The 14,651-nt window shown below is 35.8% G+C and overlaps 1 protein-coding gene across 1 annotated transcript; it reads right to left on the bottom strand.

The window, feature by feature from the left end:
- Window positions 1-1,219: 1,219 nt before the first annotated feature.
- Window positions 1,220-6,945, bottom strand: LOC18601382 (ABC transporter B family member 15). Its single transcript, XM_018129735.1, has 7 exons — window positions 6,543-6,945; window positions 6,356-6,410; window positions 6,088-6,266; window positions 5,541-5,998; window positions 4,903-5,443; window positions 3,166-4,077; window positions 1,220-2,830 (listed from the first exon to the last, which is right to left on the bottom strand). The coding sequence occupies exons 1-7, from the start codon at window positions 6,774-6,776 to the stop codon at window positions 1,442-1,444; spliced, it is 3,768 nt and encodes a 1,255-aa protein (XP_017985224.1). The 5' UTR covers window positions 6,777-6,945; the 3' UTR covers window positions 1,220-1,441.
- Between the last annotated feature and the right edge of the window lie 7,706 nt (window positions 6,946-14,651).

Genomic DNA, 14,651 nt, shown 5'->3' with positions numbered 1-14,651 from the left:
ATTGAGCTGGGGTTTACCTTTGGTAAAGGCAACTATATCTTGACCGTAGACTTGATATTTTTATCCTATTTAAGGGGGTTTAGGCTTGATTATGATTAGTTACATCCTCCTTGATACTTGAGAGGTTTTGTTAGTCTTAAGGATATTAATTAAAAAGCTTGAATTCATATGTGGATGAATCATTTGGCTTTGAGACAAAAGTACATATTTGATCAAATTTATTTTGTAAAACACTTTTCTATTTAGTTTGTTCATCTTCTCCATTTCTATTTTGTTTTCAGATCAGTAAATCTTTGGTTAACATCTTAGGAGAGCCATCACTCTCATCACTTTGGTAGGTGATCGTCGAGGCCCTCAATTGATTATGGTTATCCTCCCATGTTACTCCACTAGTCGAGTCTATAACAATTGGTTTGTAAATATTGATAATCTTTATGTTTTGCCAAGGTATGGCAAAGGCAAGGGTTGTTGATTAAATTGTGTATTCATGAATTATAGAGTTAATTATGTACAATCATTATGGAGTGTTTTGAAGATGATGAATGTTGTTTACAAAATATTTCAGTTTAATATATATATTTATATATGTGAGATGCGTCTCTCATACTTTGGTTAATGATCGTAATGGATGAGTCGGATTTAAGCTTGTTTAGGTCTAGTAGGTCCTAACCATGTAGATCCTTGCACTAGTCATGGCTCAAGATTAGATCATAATAGTTATGGGATAAGTGAAATATCTTTAACGAAATTGATAATCTTGGCAAACTCATTGGGGCTGTTGATTTCGTTCACACTCTCTAGAAAGCAAACACCTTGGTGGATTCCTTGCTAAATTCAAGGTGGTTCTTACTGATATGTTCTTTGTATGGTGTAGACTACGAGGGCATTATTATGCTATTGTTCTTTTATGGTCCTTGTATTACTATGTGATGAGTATATCTATAATTTGTAGGTTTCATGAGCTATTGTTCTAGTTTGCTTCTTGTTTATTTTAAGTTTCTACATATCATAAATTTGCTTCTGTTATTTAGTTTTAGGGCTTTTATAACAAAAGCTTACTACTTTTAAAATTTTTATTTTACTTGCATTAGAAAACTAGAATAAAATAGTAACAAAGAGATGTAGATGCTTAATCGAAGAGGGAATATATGATCAATGGTACCATTTATTGGCAAAGCATGCTAATATCTCACTTCTCTGGTTTTGCTTTATACATTTACACATAAAAGTAAGCATTTATTATTATTGTTGGAAAAATGAAAAGCTCATATTATAGAAAGGTTACCATATCCCTTTCAACATCTTTACTGAAAGTGGATGGACAAAAGGGAAGTAAAAGGAAAACTTGGAAAAGAGTATTGTAAATAAGTTTAGGCCTTTCACCATCAAATTTAGATGGCATCTAGAAAAAAGCCTAATCTAAGATCTAAAGGTAAGTAGTTTAGTTGATTGTGTGAGTTGAGTTGTAAGGTCTCCTTTGGAGGCTAACCAATGAGAAGTAAGCACCTATGGGTCCCTTGGCCAACAAAGATTGATGGGTCCCTTTCTCCACCACCTTGCCTCTATCCAACACAGCAATTTGGTCACAGTTTTGAATGGTGCTTAACCTATGAGCCACAACCACACTAGTCCTACCCACCATCACTCTCTCGAGTGCATCTTGCACAGCTTTCTCTGATTGGCTATCAAGTGCATTGGTAGCCTCATCTAAAAGCAAAATTGCTGGATTTTTCAATATGGCCCTAGCAATTGCAATGCGTTGTTTTTGGCCCCCAGATAGCTGCACTCCCTTATCTCCACACCATGTCTCATACCCATCTTTTAACCCTGAAATGAAGTCATGGGCATTGGCTGCTTTAGCAGCCTCCACAATTTCTGATTCATCCATCTTATCAGACGCTCCATATGCAATGTTTTCTCTGATGGTGCCACCAAATAATGTGGGCTCTTGGCTCACAAGTGCAATGTGTTTCCTTAGTGACTTAAGGTGATATGATCGTATATCTCTACCATCAACTTTCACTATACCTTCGAGAGGGTCATAAAATCTCTCAATTAATCCAATGATTGTTGATTTACCAGACCCACTTTGTCCAACTAATGCAGTTGACTTACTTGCTTCAATATTGAGTGAGAAGCCTCTAAAGATCACAACATCGGGCCGAGCCGGGTATGCAAAGTCTATGTCACGAAGTTCCACATGGCCTATTATCTTTTCGGGCTTGTAACTTTCAGGGTCTTCAGGCTCAATATTTGTGTATCGATCCAATACAGTGAAGACTGATCCAACTGCATCTGAGCCCTTGGCAAGGTCAGTTGTCATGCTTCCCGCGTCGGCTATTACACGACCTGTGCTTACTAAGATCATGAAGGTCTCAAACAAAGCCTTTGCAGTGATGTAGCCATGAGAGATAAGTTTGCCACCATACCAAAAGTCTAAGGCCCAAGTGCATGTTGTCAGGCTCTGAGATGTGCCAAGTCCAATACCGGCAAACCATGATTGACGAATGCTCTCTCTTCTTGGGCCTTCTTGGGCCTTGTCGAGCATTTTCAAGATTCTATGTTGGGATGAGAAGGCAGTGATGGTTCGGAGGTTGGAAACTGCCTCAGCAGCCAGCTTGCTACTTTCATCTTGGGCTTTGATAGCCTTTTGGGACATGCTTTTAAGTAAGACACGTCTGGTGTAGAAACAAACGATGATAATGGGTTGGACTGCTATCATGACAAGCGCAAGCCTCCAAGCTATGACCAGGCCCATGGTGCAAGCTATAGTTACTGCTGAAATGGTTTGCACGATTAGGGCCATCCTGTCACCCACCAAAGATCTCACCTGCCGAAACAAAAAGAAAACTATTAAGCATTCAAGGCCAACAACCACAATCTAGTTCGGATTAGATTACCGGCTTATTGTCTCTTAAATCCATATATGATAATCATAAATTATTGATCTTCCAAAATCATTAACACAAGATGGAAAACTCTATGTAATCAGAGCTTAGCAGATACTAATTATTTAATAAAGAAGACTTGGATATTAAAAAAAAATGCATAAACTTTTCATCTCTTCTCACTTTACAACTAGGGGTGACATACTAATGCTGATTATTCCAATTGGATAAGCAAGATTTTCCTTTTAGCAAATTAGAATTATAAGAAGGTACATACCACATTGGCATCCTTAGCAAGTCTAGAGCAGATAGCACCACTTGAATTCTCATCTTGATCATACCAGCCAACCTCAAATGTGAGTATCTTTGAAAGCATCCTCTCTCTGATCCTCTTTGTCAAGTACTCTCCCATGTATGCAAAATTATAATGTTGACCAACATTTATCAGCAACGAAAACACCGACAACCCGAGAAAGCATAAGGCATAAATCTTAGTCTTCTCCTTAATCTCATCATGATCAGTCAAAAAATACACTGATACCATAGATCCTAGTGAGAATGCATAAACAGGTTGAACTGCACCAAATAGGATTGCACTTAAACACCCCAATATCGCTTGTCTCCATTCTGGTAAGTTTAATGCCAACAACCTTCTGAAAGATGGCATTGGCAATTTTTGGTTTTCCACTGCAGATTCTCTAGCTAGTGAAACACGGTTTTGAATAAATGAATTGGCAGAACTAGACCGACTAACCAATGAAAGTCTACGACTACTTGTGCTGTTAATGTCCACATTTGATATTAAAGATGAAGCATAAGTAGATGAATTTGAGTTAACTTCTTCGGGGAACCTTTCTTTCTCTGTTTGCTGAAGATGGACCAATGAAGTATAGTGACCATTTTCATTTTCGATCAACGCATCATGTGATCCAGTTTCCAAAACTTGGCCATTTTGGACAACCGCTATAAGGTCAGCATTACGAATGGTGGAGAGGCGGTGGGCAATTATTATGGAGGTACGGCCAATGGCAGCCTGGTCTATTGCTTCTTGTACAACTCGTTCAGATTCTGCGTCTAGTGCACTTGTTGCCTCATCTAGGAGAAGGATTTGGGGTGCTTTTATTATTGCTCTTGCTATAGCAATTCTTTGCTTTTGTCCACCTGACATTTGGACCCCTCTTTCACCAACCTGTTGAAGAAATTTGTACTATTTAGCAAGTTCAAATAATTCAAAACATTGGTTTAAACATTTGAGTATTAGCTAAGTAACTTATGGACAAGATAAGAATTTGTTTATTTCTCTAATGAATACAATTCTCTGCTTCAACTCTTTCTTAATATGGTATAACAAAAGAAATGATGATAGGAACTCGTAAAGGAAGATCCAGAACTTTTATTATGTTCTTGAAAAATGGTATGCACTAGATGCAAAAGAATTCGTTGACAAATTATTTGTTAGAAGAAAGTAACATAGGTGCTCATTTTAAGGAGTGGGGAAGAAATTGCAACTAGTAGAGAAGGGCTAGGTTCGATGGGGGACCAAATTACTGTTCAATCAACATGACAAGAATAAAATACAATATAACTGAATAGTAAAACACAGGGCGAGGCATTGTGACTTGAATACGCTCATCCCTATCATTACTTTGAAGAATTTACAAGGCTATCATATATGATTCACATATTGAAAACATAAATATCTGGTGATGCTATTTTTTACTCCCAAATTTAAGTAGGAACATGAGCCGTTGGTCCAGCTCATGTTCTTTTAAGAGGGAGAAAGGTGATCAGAATTTTATGAGCTAAACTCTTACTGAAATTTAACAAGTTTTAATTTCGTTCATCATAGCAACAAAATTGACATATGTTTCAAATACTAGTTGTTTGAAATTTCAATGTTCAGATGTGCCTTTTTGGTTAATTTAAGCATGGAAATAATGATGCTGAGATATACTTTTGTTTTTGTGGATGTTAAAGGTTTGCTGGTGTGTCATGCTAAAAGACAAGGGCTAACCTGAGTATCATAACCCTGTGGTAATTGGCATATAAAATTGTGGGCATTTGAGGCTTTGGCAGCTTCAACAACTTCTTCCATGCTAGCATCTTCCTTGCCAAAAAGTATGTTCTCCTTTATGGTAGTAGCAAAAAGTGCTGGCTCCTGACTCACCAGACCCATCTGTGACCTTAACCAATTGAGCTGCAACTTATCTATTGCAATCCCATCAAGGAGTATCTCTCCCCCTAGTGGGTCATAAAACCTTTGCAGTAGTGCTATTACCGTGGATTTCCCCGAGCCACTACCTCCCACCAATGCCACAGTCTTTCCAGCTGGAATGTCGAGGCAAAAATCTGTGAAAATCATGCTTTCAGGCCTTGATGGATAAGCAAATTCAACATGCCTGAATTCGACTGCTCCTGAAACTTTGTCCAAGATTTCACCCTCCAAATTGTATGAATCAATCTTGGGGACTCTTTTTATCACTTCTATTATACGTTCTCCAGCTGAACATGCTTCAGAGAAATACTTCAGGTTGGACAAGCTAGCCCCCAATGACCTGGTGATCGGCAAAGGCAATAAAAGTTACATGTTTGAATTTGCTTCTTTTATAAACCAAAAAATAATTCAATGTACAAAAGTTTAAAGGAATTTACAGGCCTCCCATGGCAATGGCCGCACCAACAATGAAAACTGTCCCTCCTGGAGCACCATGATACATGACCATCCTGCTGCCATAGTAAGACATGAAAGACCAAGTAGCAAAAACCACCCCATTGCTTCCAATTGCCAGACCTTTAGCCAAACCCTGCCTCAACCCCAACTTCAAAGAACCTTGTAAAGCTGCAGAGAATTCTGCAATGATCTTGTTTTCACCAACAAAGGAATAAACGGTTCTTATAGAAGAGATTGCCTGTTCTGCTATTGTACCAGCTTTATTGTATTCCTCCCTGGTCTTTCTAGCTATTCCTATCAAACCCCTTCCATACATAAGACCGGGAATCACTAAAAGAACAGCAAAAGGAAATCCCACAATTGCTAGTCTCCATAGCATTATGAATGCTACCATGTAGCACCCTACAAATATTGCAACATTCATCAGAAAATTTGGCACCTGCATAAAATCAATATGCATGCCATTAGCTTTGTTTAAAAGTAATACTTATTTTAAATAAGAAATTACATCAAAAATTTTACGAAAACCTTTTCACTAAGAACATCTTGGATTACTAGACTATCATTTGAAACACTTGTGATAACTTCAGCCGTGCTTGTAACATGCAAATCAAAGTATCCCACATCTTGTCTTAAGATGGCTTTTAAATATCTGGCTCTCATTCTTGTTGCTTGCCTCTCACCTGTTCTTGACCAGCAGAATCCCTCTGGAAAATATTTAATATATAAATAAAATCTTTAATATCCTCCATTTAATTAGTCCTTGGAAAACAAAACATTGAATATAAAAACCCACCTAGAAAACAAGCAAGCCATGACCCACAAGCCAAATACAACAAAGCCACCGAATTCTGCCACCCACAAACCCAAATGCAGTTAGCTTCTGCTTGTGTAGGCGTGCCTGTCAGCACGTTTGCATGTGTGTGTTTGTGCGAAGCAAGAAAAAAACGGAAAGAGAGAAAGAGAGAGAGAGAGAGAGAGACCTTGTGGATGTTATGAGTGAACATGTCTGCAGTGAAAGCTGATGCATCACCAAGATTGTTCATCAACTTGCTTGTAACAAGCAAAACAAGAGGTGTGCTAAAACCATCACCAATGGCTCCGATGAAGCCAAGAGTCATCAACCACATATCTACACCGTCCGCATGCATGAAAATGGACCTTATAGACCCATTCACCTTCTTGGCTGAACCAGTTTTCTGCTTCTCATGACGCATCTTGGAGAACAAAACAACGCCAAGATTCTCAAAGCGCTTGGGATTCGGTGCTTTATTTTGTTCTAAGAGGGGGTTTGTTTTTTTGTTTTTTTTTTTCTCTTTGCTTGCCTCCAAAATAGTCTTGTCTCTTAAGGCAAGTGAGAGGAAACAAAGTGCCAAGGAGATGTTTTTGGCTAAGGAACAGACATGGGAAACGTCTTGTATATATAGGTGTTCTTTGTGGGGTACAATGCTAGTGAAAACCACAGGAAAATTAAGTTCGTTGGGGAAAAAAAATACTAGTACTAAAGAGGTCGGTAAATCGTAAGGTTGTTTTCTATTTTGTTACATCTAGACAGGTCTCTGATATTTACACAAGAGACTTTACTGAAAAGGTTGACTTTAATTGTTTCATCTGATGTGGTCATTAATGACGACAAGTGAACGGGGAAGCACAAAAACAACTAATGCTGCTGTTGCCACTTAATTACCACCTAACATGACCAATTTCTCATTTAATAATTGAAAAGAAAATGGATAGTCGTATCTACCCTAAATTCTATTTCTAATTTTCAACTTATAAAATCGGATTTTTCTTGTTTTAATTAAGAAAATGCAGACCAGAATATTTTTTTATGAAATTAATTACATGTTTAAATAATTGAATAAATTTCATATTCAATACATTGAATATATATAAGAAATCAATTTAATAAAACAAACAAACAAATCAATATATAATTATCTAATATACAAGAAAACTCATATATAAGAAGATTTAAACTTGAGATCTGTTTAAGAGAGCCAATTGAACTTGAATTTCAATTAGTAAATGATATTCTTATCTTCCTTGTGTATGTATCCTATACAACACTTATTGTAGATAACTTTTCTCATTATCTCTTGTGAAATATAGCCCTGTACTTGTATAAACTGAACTTTCAATTGACTAGCTGTACAAGTTTCTTGAGAAGAACGCAAACGTCTCAGGAAATTCTTTTTTTATTTATTTTTGGTCAAGACGTCTCAAGAGATTGGAGAGATCTATGCTTGTGATGAATTATTTTTTAATTCGATGCTATCCACTCATATGCATACATTCGGCTCCACTTTTAAAGTCATACATAAATAATCAAAGTAAAATAAAAAGCGACTATGATCAAATTATTGTTTTAAATATTTATAGTCGATACACTGATAGAATTTATTTTTATATATAATTAAATCATCAAATGATATCACATAAATTTAAACCCTTTGAATGATATAACGCATAGTATATAATTTCTTTACACTATTAGTACATCCAAACCTTTAAAAATGGTGATTTCCAAAGCTAGACACCTTTTCTCCACATAATTCTCTCTTCTTCTTTTCTTCATTTGAGGTTCAATGGAAATCCATGGCAGCTGCTATCAAAGCTTTTTACAATTCTAGTTAATGGGTGTGGCAAACCATGTGCCTGTCCGTCCCTTTATTTCTCTTGAAATGGACATGTGCTTCTTCTCCCATGTTCATTACCATTACCACTACCCCCCAAACAAAAGATCTTTTTCCTTTTCCTTCTCATGTATAATTTGTTATGTCGATTCTGTCTTTATCAGCACTAACTGCAAGAGATTGTGGGCCGATGCATGGTGTCTTCCCTTACCTCAGATAACTCGAGACGTGGCCTACTTTGTCACCAATCACATTAATTTGTTCCTCAAAATTTCATCCTATGCGTTGTACCTTATTGATTTTTCTTGTTTTCGATTTCATGATGATTTAATTTACTAATGACATTAATGGCTGGGGAGTATATAAAATAGAACATCGTAAATTGAAAATGGTAGTGGCATATTAATTAAAATTAAGATCAAGGCTACGGAAATTGTGCAATGCTGATCTGCAAGGAATGGGTAGTTATTTATGAGCTGACTCTATCGTTTTCATAAATGTTCAATTCACTTAAAGATTGGATTGAATTTTAGTATATATAATGGAGAACTTTACATGTCAATAATCTAATACCTCGTTGACTTTTATTTCTTAATTTATAAATAATATTTTTTGAAATTTTTTTTTATAAAAAATCTTTAAAAAAAAAAGAATATACCAAATTGAACTAGGTTTCAATTTTCTTCCAAACCAAAAAGAAAAAAGTAATGGATATTTCCTTCCTTGATCACTCAAGTTGAGATTTGGGAGAAAATTAGGGAAGAGAATTACGTACTTGCATACGATCACAAAGCTAATATAAAATTAATATTTTTCATAGCTCAGTGGATGCGCGTCAAGTTATGCAGAAACTATCAACCAGCAGTTTTATATCACGTTTCCCACAAGAAAAACCTATCATCTATAGTTAAATGTATCATGTAAGCACGAACCTAATCGATAATTAATTCTGAGATTTTTTTCTTTTTAAATTAAAGAGGAACGCACCCATCACAAAAATAAACATGCTTTGAGTCATGATTACCTTCATAAATAATTAACATCATATGAAATTTAATTTCACTTCAAATCGATCCTTTTACCAATGAATTAAAATCATATATAAATTTTTTTCTCTTTATCACTTTATTGATAAATAAATATTTAAAAACAGTCGAGACTTGATACAAGGATGCCCGAAAAAGTAAATAAACAGTTAAAGACTATGATATGTTAAAAGTTTGCTTAATTAAAGAATATCTGCTTATTTACGAATTAAGAATAGTTTTATGGTTACGAAGTCTAGTCGCGCGTCATGCATGGTCGGTCCCTTGCCTCTTCTGTATATTTTCATTTCTCTCTTTTATATATTTCATTCTTCTTTCCCTTTTAGTACTAGTCTACATTAATTAACACTCTAATTAAACCGATTTGCTAGTGCTGCAAACTTTTAGATTATGCTTATTTTCTTTCCCTTTTTTATTTAATGCGCATCGAATATTAATCTGATTTATGGAAATGGTTGCCAAAATTTCCTCATCTTTATATCATCTAAATCAATTAATGATATCTTTCCTATTTGGTAGGGAATAGAATTATATATACTATGAAGGAAATTTTTAATTTTTGGTCTTAATTAAGTACCCTACCAAGGTTTGTAAAGACACTCTCTTTAATCCCATTACAAATGAAGATGTTAAACAATATACATAACACAAGATTATATGTACAAATAGAGATTATATATAGATACAAAAGCTCTAATTAAAAGAGTCATTTTGATTCTAGAATTAGGTTAACGTATGCCCTGACGTTAAGAATATACACGAAATCATTAATTAACAATTGATTTAAAAAATGAGTTATGTCAAAAATTAAAGAGTTAATCTTGGTTGTCCAGACTTAAATGAATGATATAGATAGAGTTCAGCTTAAAATATAGAGACATATACATATAGGGTAGTTGTCAAGGATGTGACTTGATGCCAATAATGTTACACCAAGAATTATTAAAAACAATGACGGGTGCTACAAGGCATGATCTCATAACATACCCAGAAAGATATATGATAGTTTTTTTTTTTAATTTCATATTTAATTGATTGGGAAGCTTAGAAACAAAAATAACTTGATTATGCAAATCAATTAAGAGCTTAATTTTTACTTTTGGTACGTAGCTAGTCTTAACTTGGGAGATTGCCGAGGAATTTTATCTTCCGTGGATTAATAATATCAGCAGGTTGTAGATTTCACTTGGTTACCTGCCATAAACTTTATCTAATGTAGCAATTCTTCTGTTTGTTTTCTTTTTCTTTTAATTAGAGCTGGAAATTAGAATACTATATACTCCCTCACCACTTGAGCTAAGTCCAAGTGGCAACACTCATCATATCTTTTGACCAAAGATGCTGCACTCTTTAAACTTTTAAAGACTGATGAATGAGCATATGCCACGAGAGTAGCCCTCCAAGCACTCCAGGGCTACTAGAGCAGGAGTGAGGTTAAGAGCTCTATCAAATGATTTTGGTAAAGTTGAGACAATCAATCAATCCTCCAATATACTTAAGATCTTGACTAGGAAAGGAAGATACTTATTAGCAACACCTTTATGCTACTTTGGACATCACAAATGTCTCCAACTAGTTTTCATAGTTGTTCTGTTATTGAAAAGGAAAGAAAAACTCAAGGAAAATAAATTAAAAAAAAAATCATTGGCAGGGCAATATGTAGTCAAGCAAGATCGGCTATAGCTGCTCCCATGCTGCTACAGATTTATGAACAGATGCTCAATTTGAGATACTAAGCTCGTTGCTTTTATGACACAATCAGCACTTACAAGATAGGATTGTTTTATAGAATTGAGGTCTTTGCGTTAATGATCAAATGTAGAATATTTTTTATGTAATAACCCAATGACACATTTTGAAACGTTCAATCAAATATTACAGCTCCTTATGGAGTATAGCTGTTTGCCTGTTATTGTTGTCTAAGCTCAACTAGCAGAAATCTTTGTTGAAACAACTTGAGGGGATTTTCTGCTCCCTGAATATGTAGTGAAGATTTCTCTTTTTTGCTGGATTTACCGGCACACTTAAGCATCTGAGATTTCTTTCGTTGGAGAAAGGGAGGATCATTTTGAGTTGTAAGGCATATGGCATCAAGGAAATGTATCAATAAAACATCATTCTTTGTAAAAATCATTAGCAGATTGATTAGCTAGCCTTCCTGATCTTCTTCTGGGTTGTCATATAAGTCGGTCATGATTGATTTAGTAGTTATCAGAATTTCAGTTGGTATTAGCCAGAAATCCCAATAGGCAGATGCATGCTAATGACAAAAGCAACACCACTTCATCAAATTCACCTCCTAATGTGCTTTAAAGTCCTGAAACTCTCAAAGGCCGAAGCTAGTATTTTCCCTTTGGAGAATGAGGGGTGATTTCATGAAACTTATAAAATTATAGCATAAATACCTGCCCAACTTTCTTTTTATTTTATATTTATTGGACCTTAGGGCTTACTTGGGAATCTTGGTTTGGTTTAGTCCAGTAGAGAATCCATTATTTGGTGGGTCATTGGGGCATGTTCCTCCAAGAAAAAAAAGGTTCTGATAAGGTCAAATTGTCTGCGTGAATTATGGACAGAAATGTGAAAGTACTATTTGTAAGTTAAAGCTTCTTTTGTTGTTTTGGAAACTGTTGATGGTGGTGGTGGAGATGATGGTGGGGAATAGAGATGGTGGTTGTGAGTGATATCTTGAAAGGTCTGCATTTCATTTCTGAAATCAAGAAAAATGCTGGTTTCCTATAAATGGGAAAAGATTCTGCCAAAAGCCAAGGGAGCTGTTCTTACGGATCCGGAATGTGAAAAAAGCTGTGGTGGAGCTTTAGATATGCTTCTCAATGGCTAAGTCTAGTCTTGTCCCTTTCTTTGGGCAGCAGGAAGGGACCCCTACCAGCACTTTAACTGAATTACATTGAAGCAGCATCATTCACTCTTCTCAAAGAGAGATGGGGGAGATCAGCATTCAGCAAAACTTTGCTTGGAGTGCTAAAACAGGTCCACAAAGTCATAGATGCCATTTGCTGCAATTTCTCCTGTGTATAGTAATATTTAATATCCAGCAGCATTGCAACCTGTTTATAATTTTCAAGATAAAAAAAAATGCAAAACTTTGCCATTTTAAGTCGATAATTATTACAAACATCAAATAAGAGTTGGCCATGCATACACTTGGTGCTACTACCAATCATACACTCAACTTAGAGCAATCAACAAGGAGGGATTACGGCGACCTAGAATTGCAGCACATACTAGGTTAGGATGCCGTCATGTTGAGCAATAACTCCGATGACTGAGTACATGCATTCATACATGTTTATATATGCGTGTGCTTGCCCTGTTTTGATGTACTCAAATTGTTGGTTGCAGCATTGGTTAATGATGAAGGATAAGAATATCAGGTCATACATACCACCATTAGAGGAAGTATCAACCATCAATTCATACAAGGAAATTGGAGAATTTGGATGGATACATGAAACTATGTCAGTTCCACCCACCATCAATTAATTACATCAATCAGAACCTCACATCATACCAGACAGTTTTTGACTAATTGTCATTAGGCTTAGGCCTATGTGAAGCATCAATAGTGGTGACTCATATATGGGAAAATAATGCAACCAACGATCCTGGTGGTTCTGCCTTAGAATGAAATCAATTCTGCAAAAAGAGTATAGATGGTATTTCTTCCAAATGCTTAGAGAGAGATACTTAGTTTTCCAAACAGTTTCAGTAGTTTACTCCCACTAAACTTTGAATCTGTGCCATGATAGTAGGTGCCTCAGCTCGGAATTAGGGCAGGCCAAAGACGGTTAATTTTCAACACGTAATATTGGAACAGAAAATCTCTTTATATATTCTCAAGAATATGAAATCGTTTCTAAGAGCTGATTGAGTTGGTAGCGATTCGCAATTTAAGCATATAGTCTATACTTGTAATGCAAAAAACTTTTACGAGAAAAGGTTGGCTGATTGAAAGCTGCAACTGCAAGTTGTTCTCATTGAGCACAATAAAGTGGGTGGATTCGATGTGTTATCTTTAAAATCCAAATGAACTTTTAATAGTGGAAGCAATGCCTTCACTTTTGCTTCTACTGTCACTAATGAATCATGAATATTCTTCCCCATTGAAAATATGGCATATATATATATAGATTTTTCTCATGTCCTGTAGTTTTCGTTTCACTTTTTTTTTTTTTTGGGGATCTTTTTCACTAGCTCTCAAGCAAACAAAAAGATTGATTGACCCACACTCATAGATGAATGCAAGTACACCCTAGTTGATATCACTAGCTAGTTAAAGGATCCAACAGGAAAAAGGGCTTTGATTTCTCCATATTATATGCCTTACGGTCTGCCAATTATGCAAAAATCACATTGTTTTCGCTAATCAAAAGCCGGATAAATGTCAAGTGAGGTATGCCATGATCAATGCAGCTGAGCTGATGGAATGGAAAAGTGATGAAAAAAGAGAGAAAAAAAATCTCAGCACAGTGTAGTATTGCACACAACAGCACAAGTCACCATCTCCCATCATTTTCTTTCATTAATTTCTCCACAAAGAGCAAAAAGTTTGATCAAGACAAAGTATTTAGCCCCAACCCAAAGAAAATCAAGAAACGCTACTCCCAAGTGGCGTCTGTCGGGTTCCCAGGTGTTCCGGGTGGATTGAGTTGTCAATTCAGGGATGTGAAATAATCTCTGAAAATACAGAGAAACCAGGTCACATGGACTTGATTTCTACCCTTCCGGGGATGTGACTAACAAGTTCATCCCATTTTCACCTCCAACACTAGTTTTTCTTTCTTTTTCTTTTCCTGATAACTAAAAAAAAGAACATAGCTGCATGCTTTCACAGCATATAATGAGATTGCTGAAAAGGCTTGCTTGTTAGGAGTGTGATGAGGATACAACTTTGGTGTTGTGCTTGTCCAGCATGCTTAATTATGGACAAATGCTATTGTTCAAACTAGCCAACGCACCAGCTTTTCACAATTCGGATTAATCCAAAATCAATAATTTTTGACCCCACACAGCCTTAATTCCCTAAAACTAAGTCTTGGAAAATTTATTTTTATAAAATCGTAGTGTTACGATACTCATTTCCATTTTTTGCAGCCCATTCTTCTTCGATTTTTAGTCATTAATTAAATTTGTTATCTTTTTATAATAATAACAATGTTGTTTATAATAAAGTTACAATAATACTACGAGCATCTTTTATGCACACTAAAGCATTACACTGGGTGTCGGGCTTAGGCCCAAGCTTGATTAACCTTCCATATTGGACCTAAGCTCAAGCCCACGATTCTGCCTCGAAGAGACACGCGTTAGGCCCTCTCTTGTTTTCAATTAAGTGTTATTTGCTTGCCATGTAAACTTTTGAAAAGGCTCTTCATTTTGTTTTCAAATT

The sequence above is a fragment of the Theobroma cacao genome, unplaced genomic scaffold (assembly GCF_000208745.1).
Source record: "Theobroma cacao cultivar B97-61/B2 unplaced genomic scaffold, Criollo_cocoa_genome_V2, whole genome shotgun sequence".
Lineage (NCBI taxonomy): Eukaryota > Viridiplantae > Streptophyta > Magnoliopsida > Malvales > Malvaceae > Theobroma > Theobroma cacao.
The sequence above is the reverse complement of the archived record's forward strand: the minus strand, read 5'-3'. Positions and strand labels throughout refer to the sequence as shown.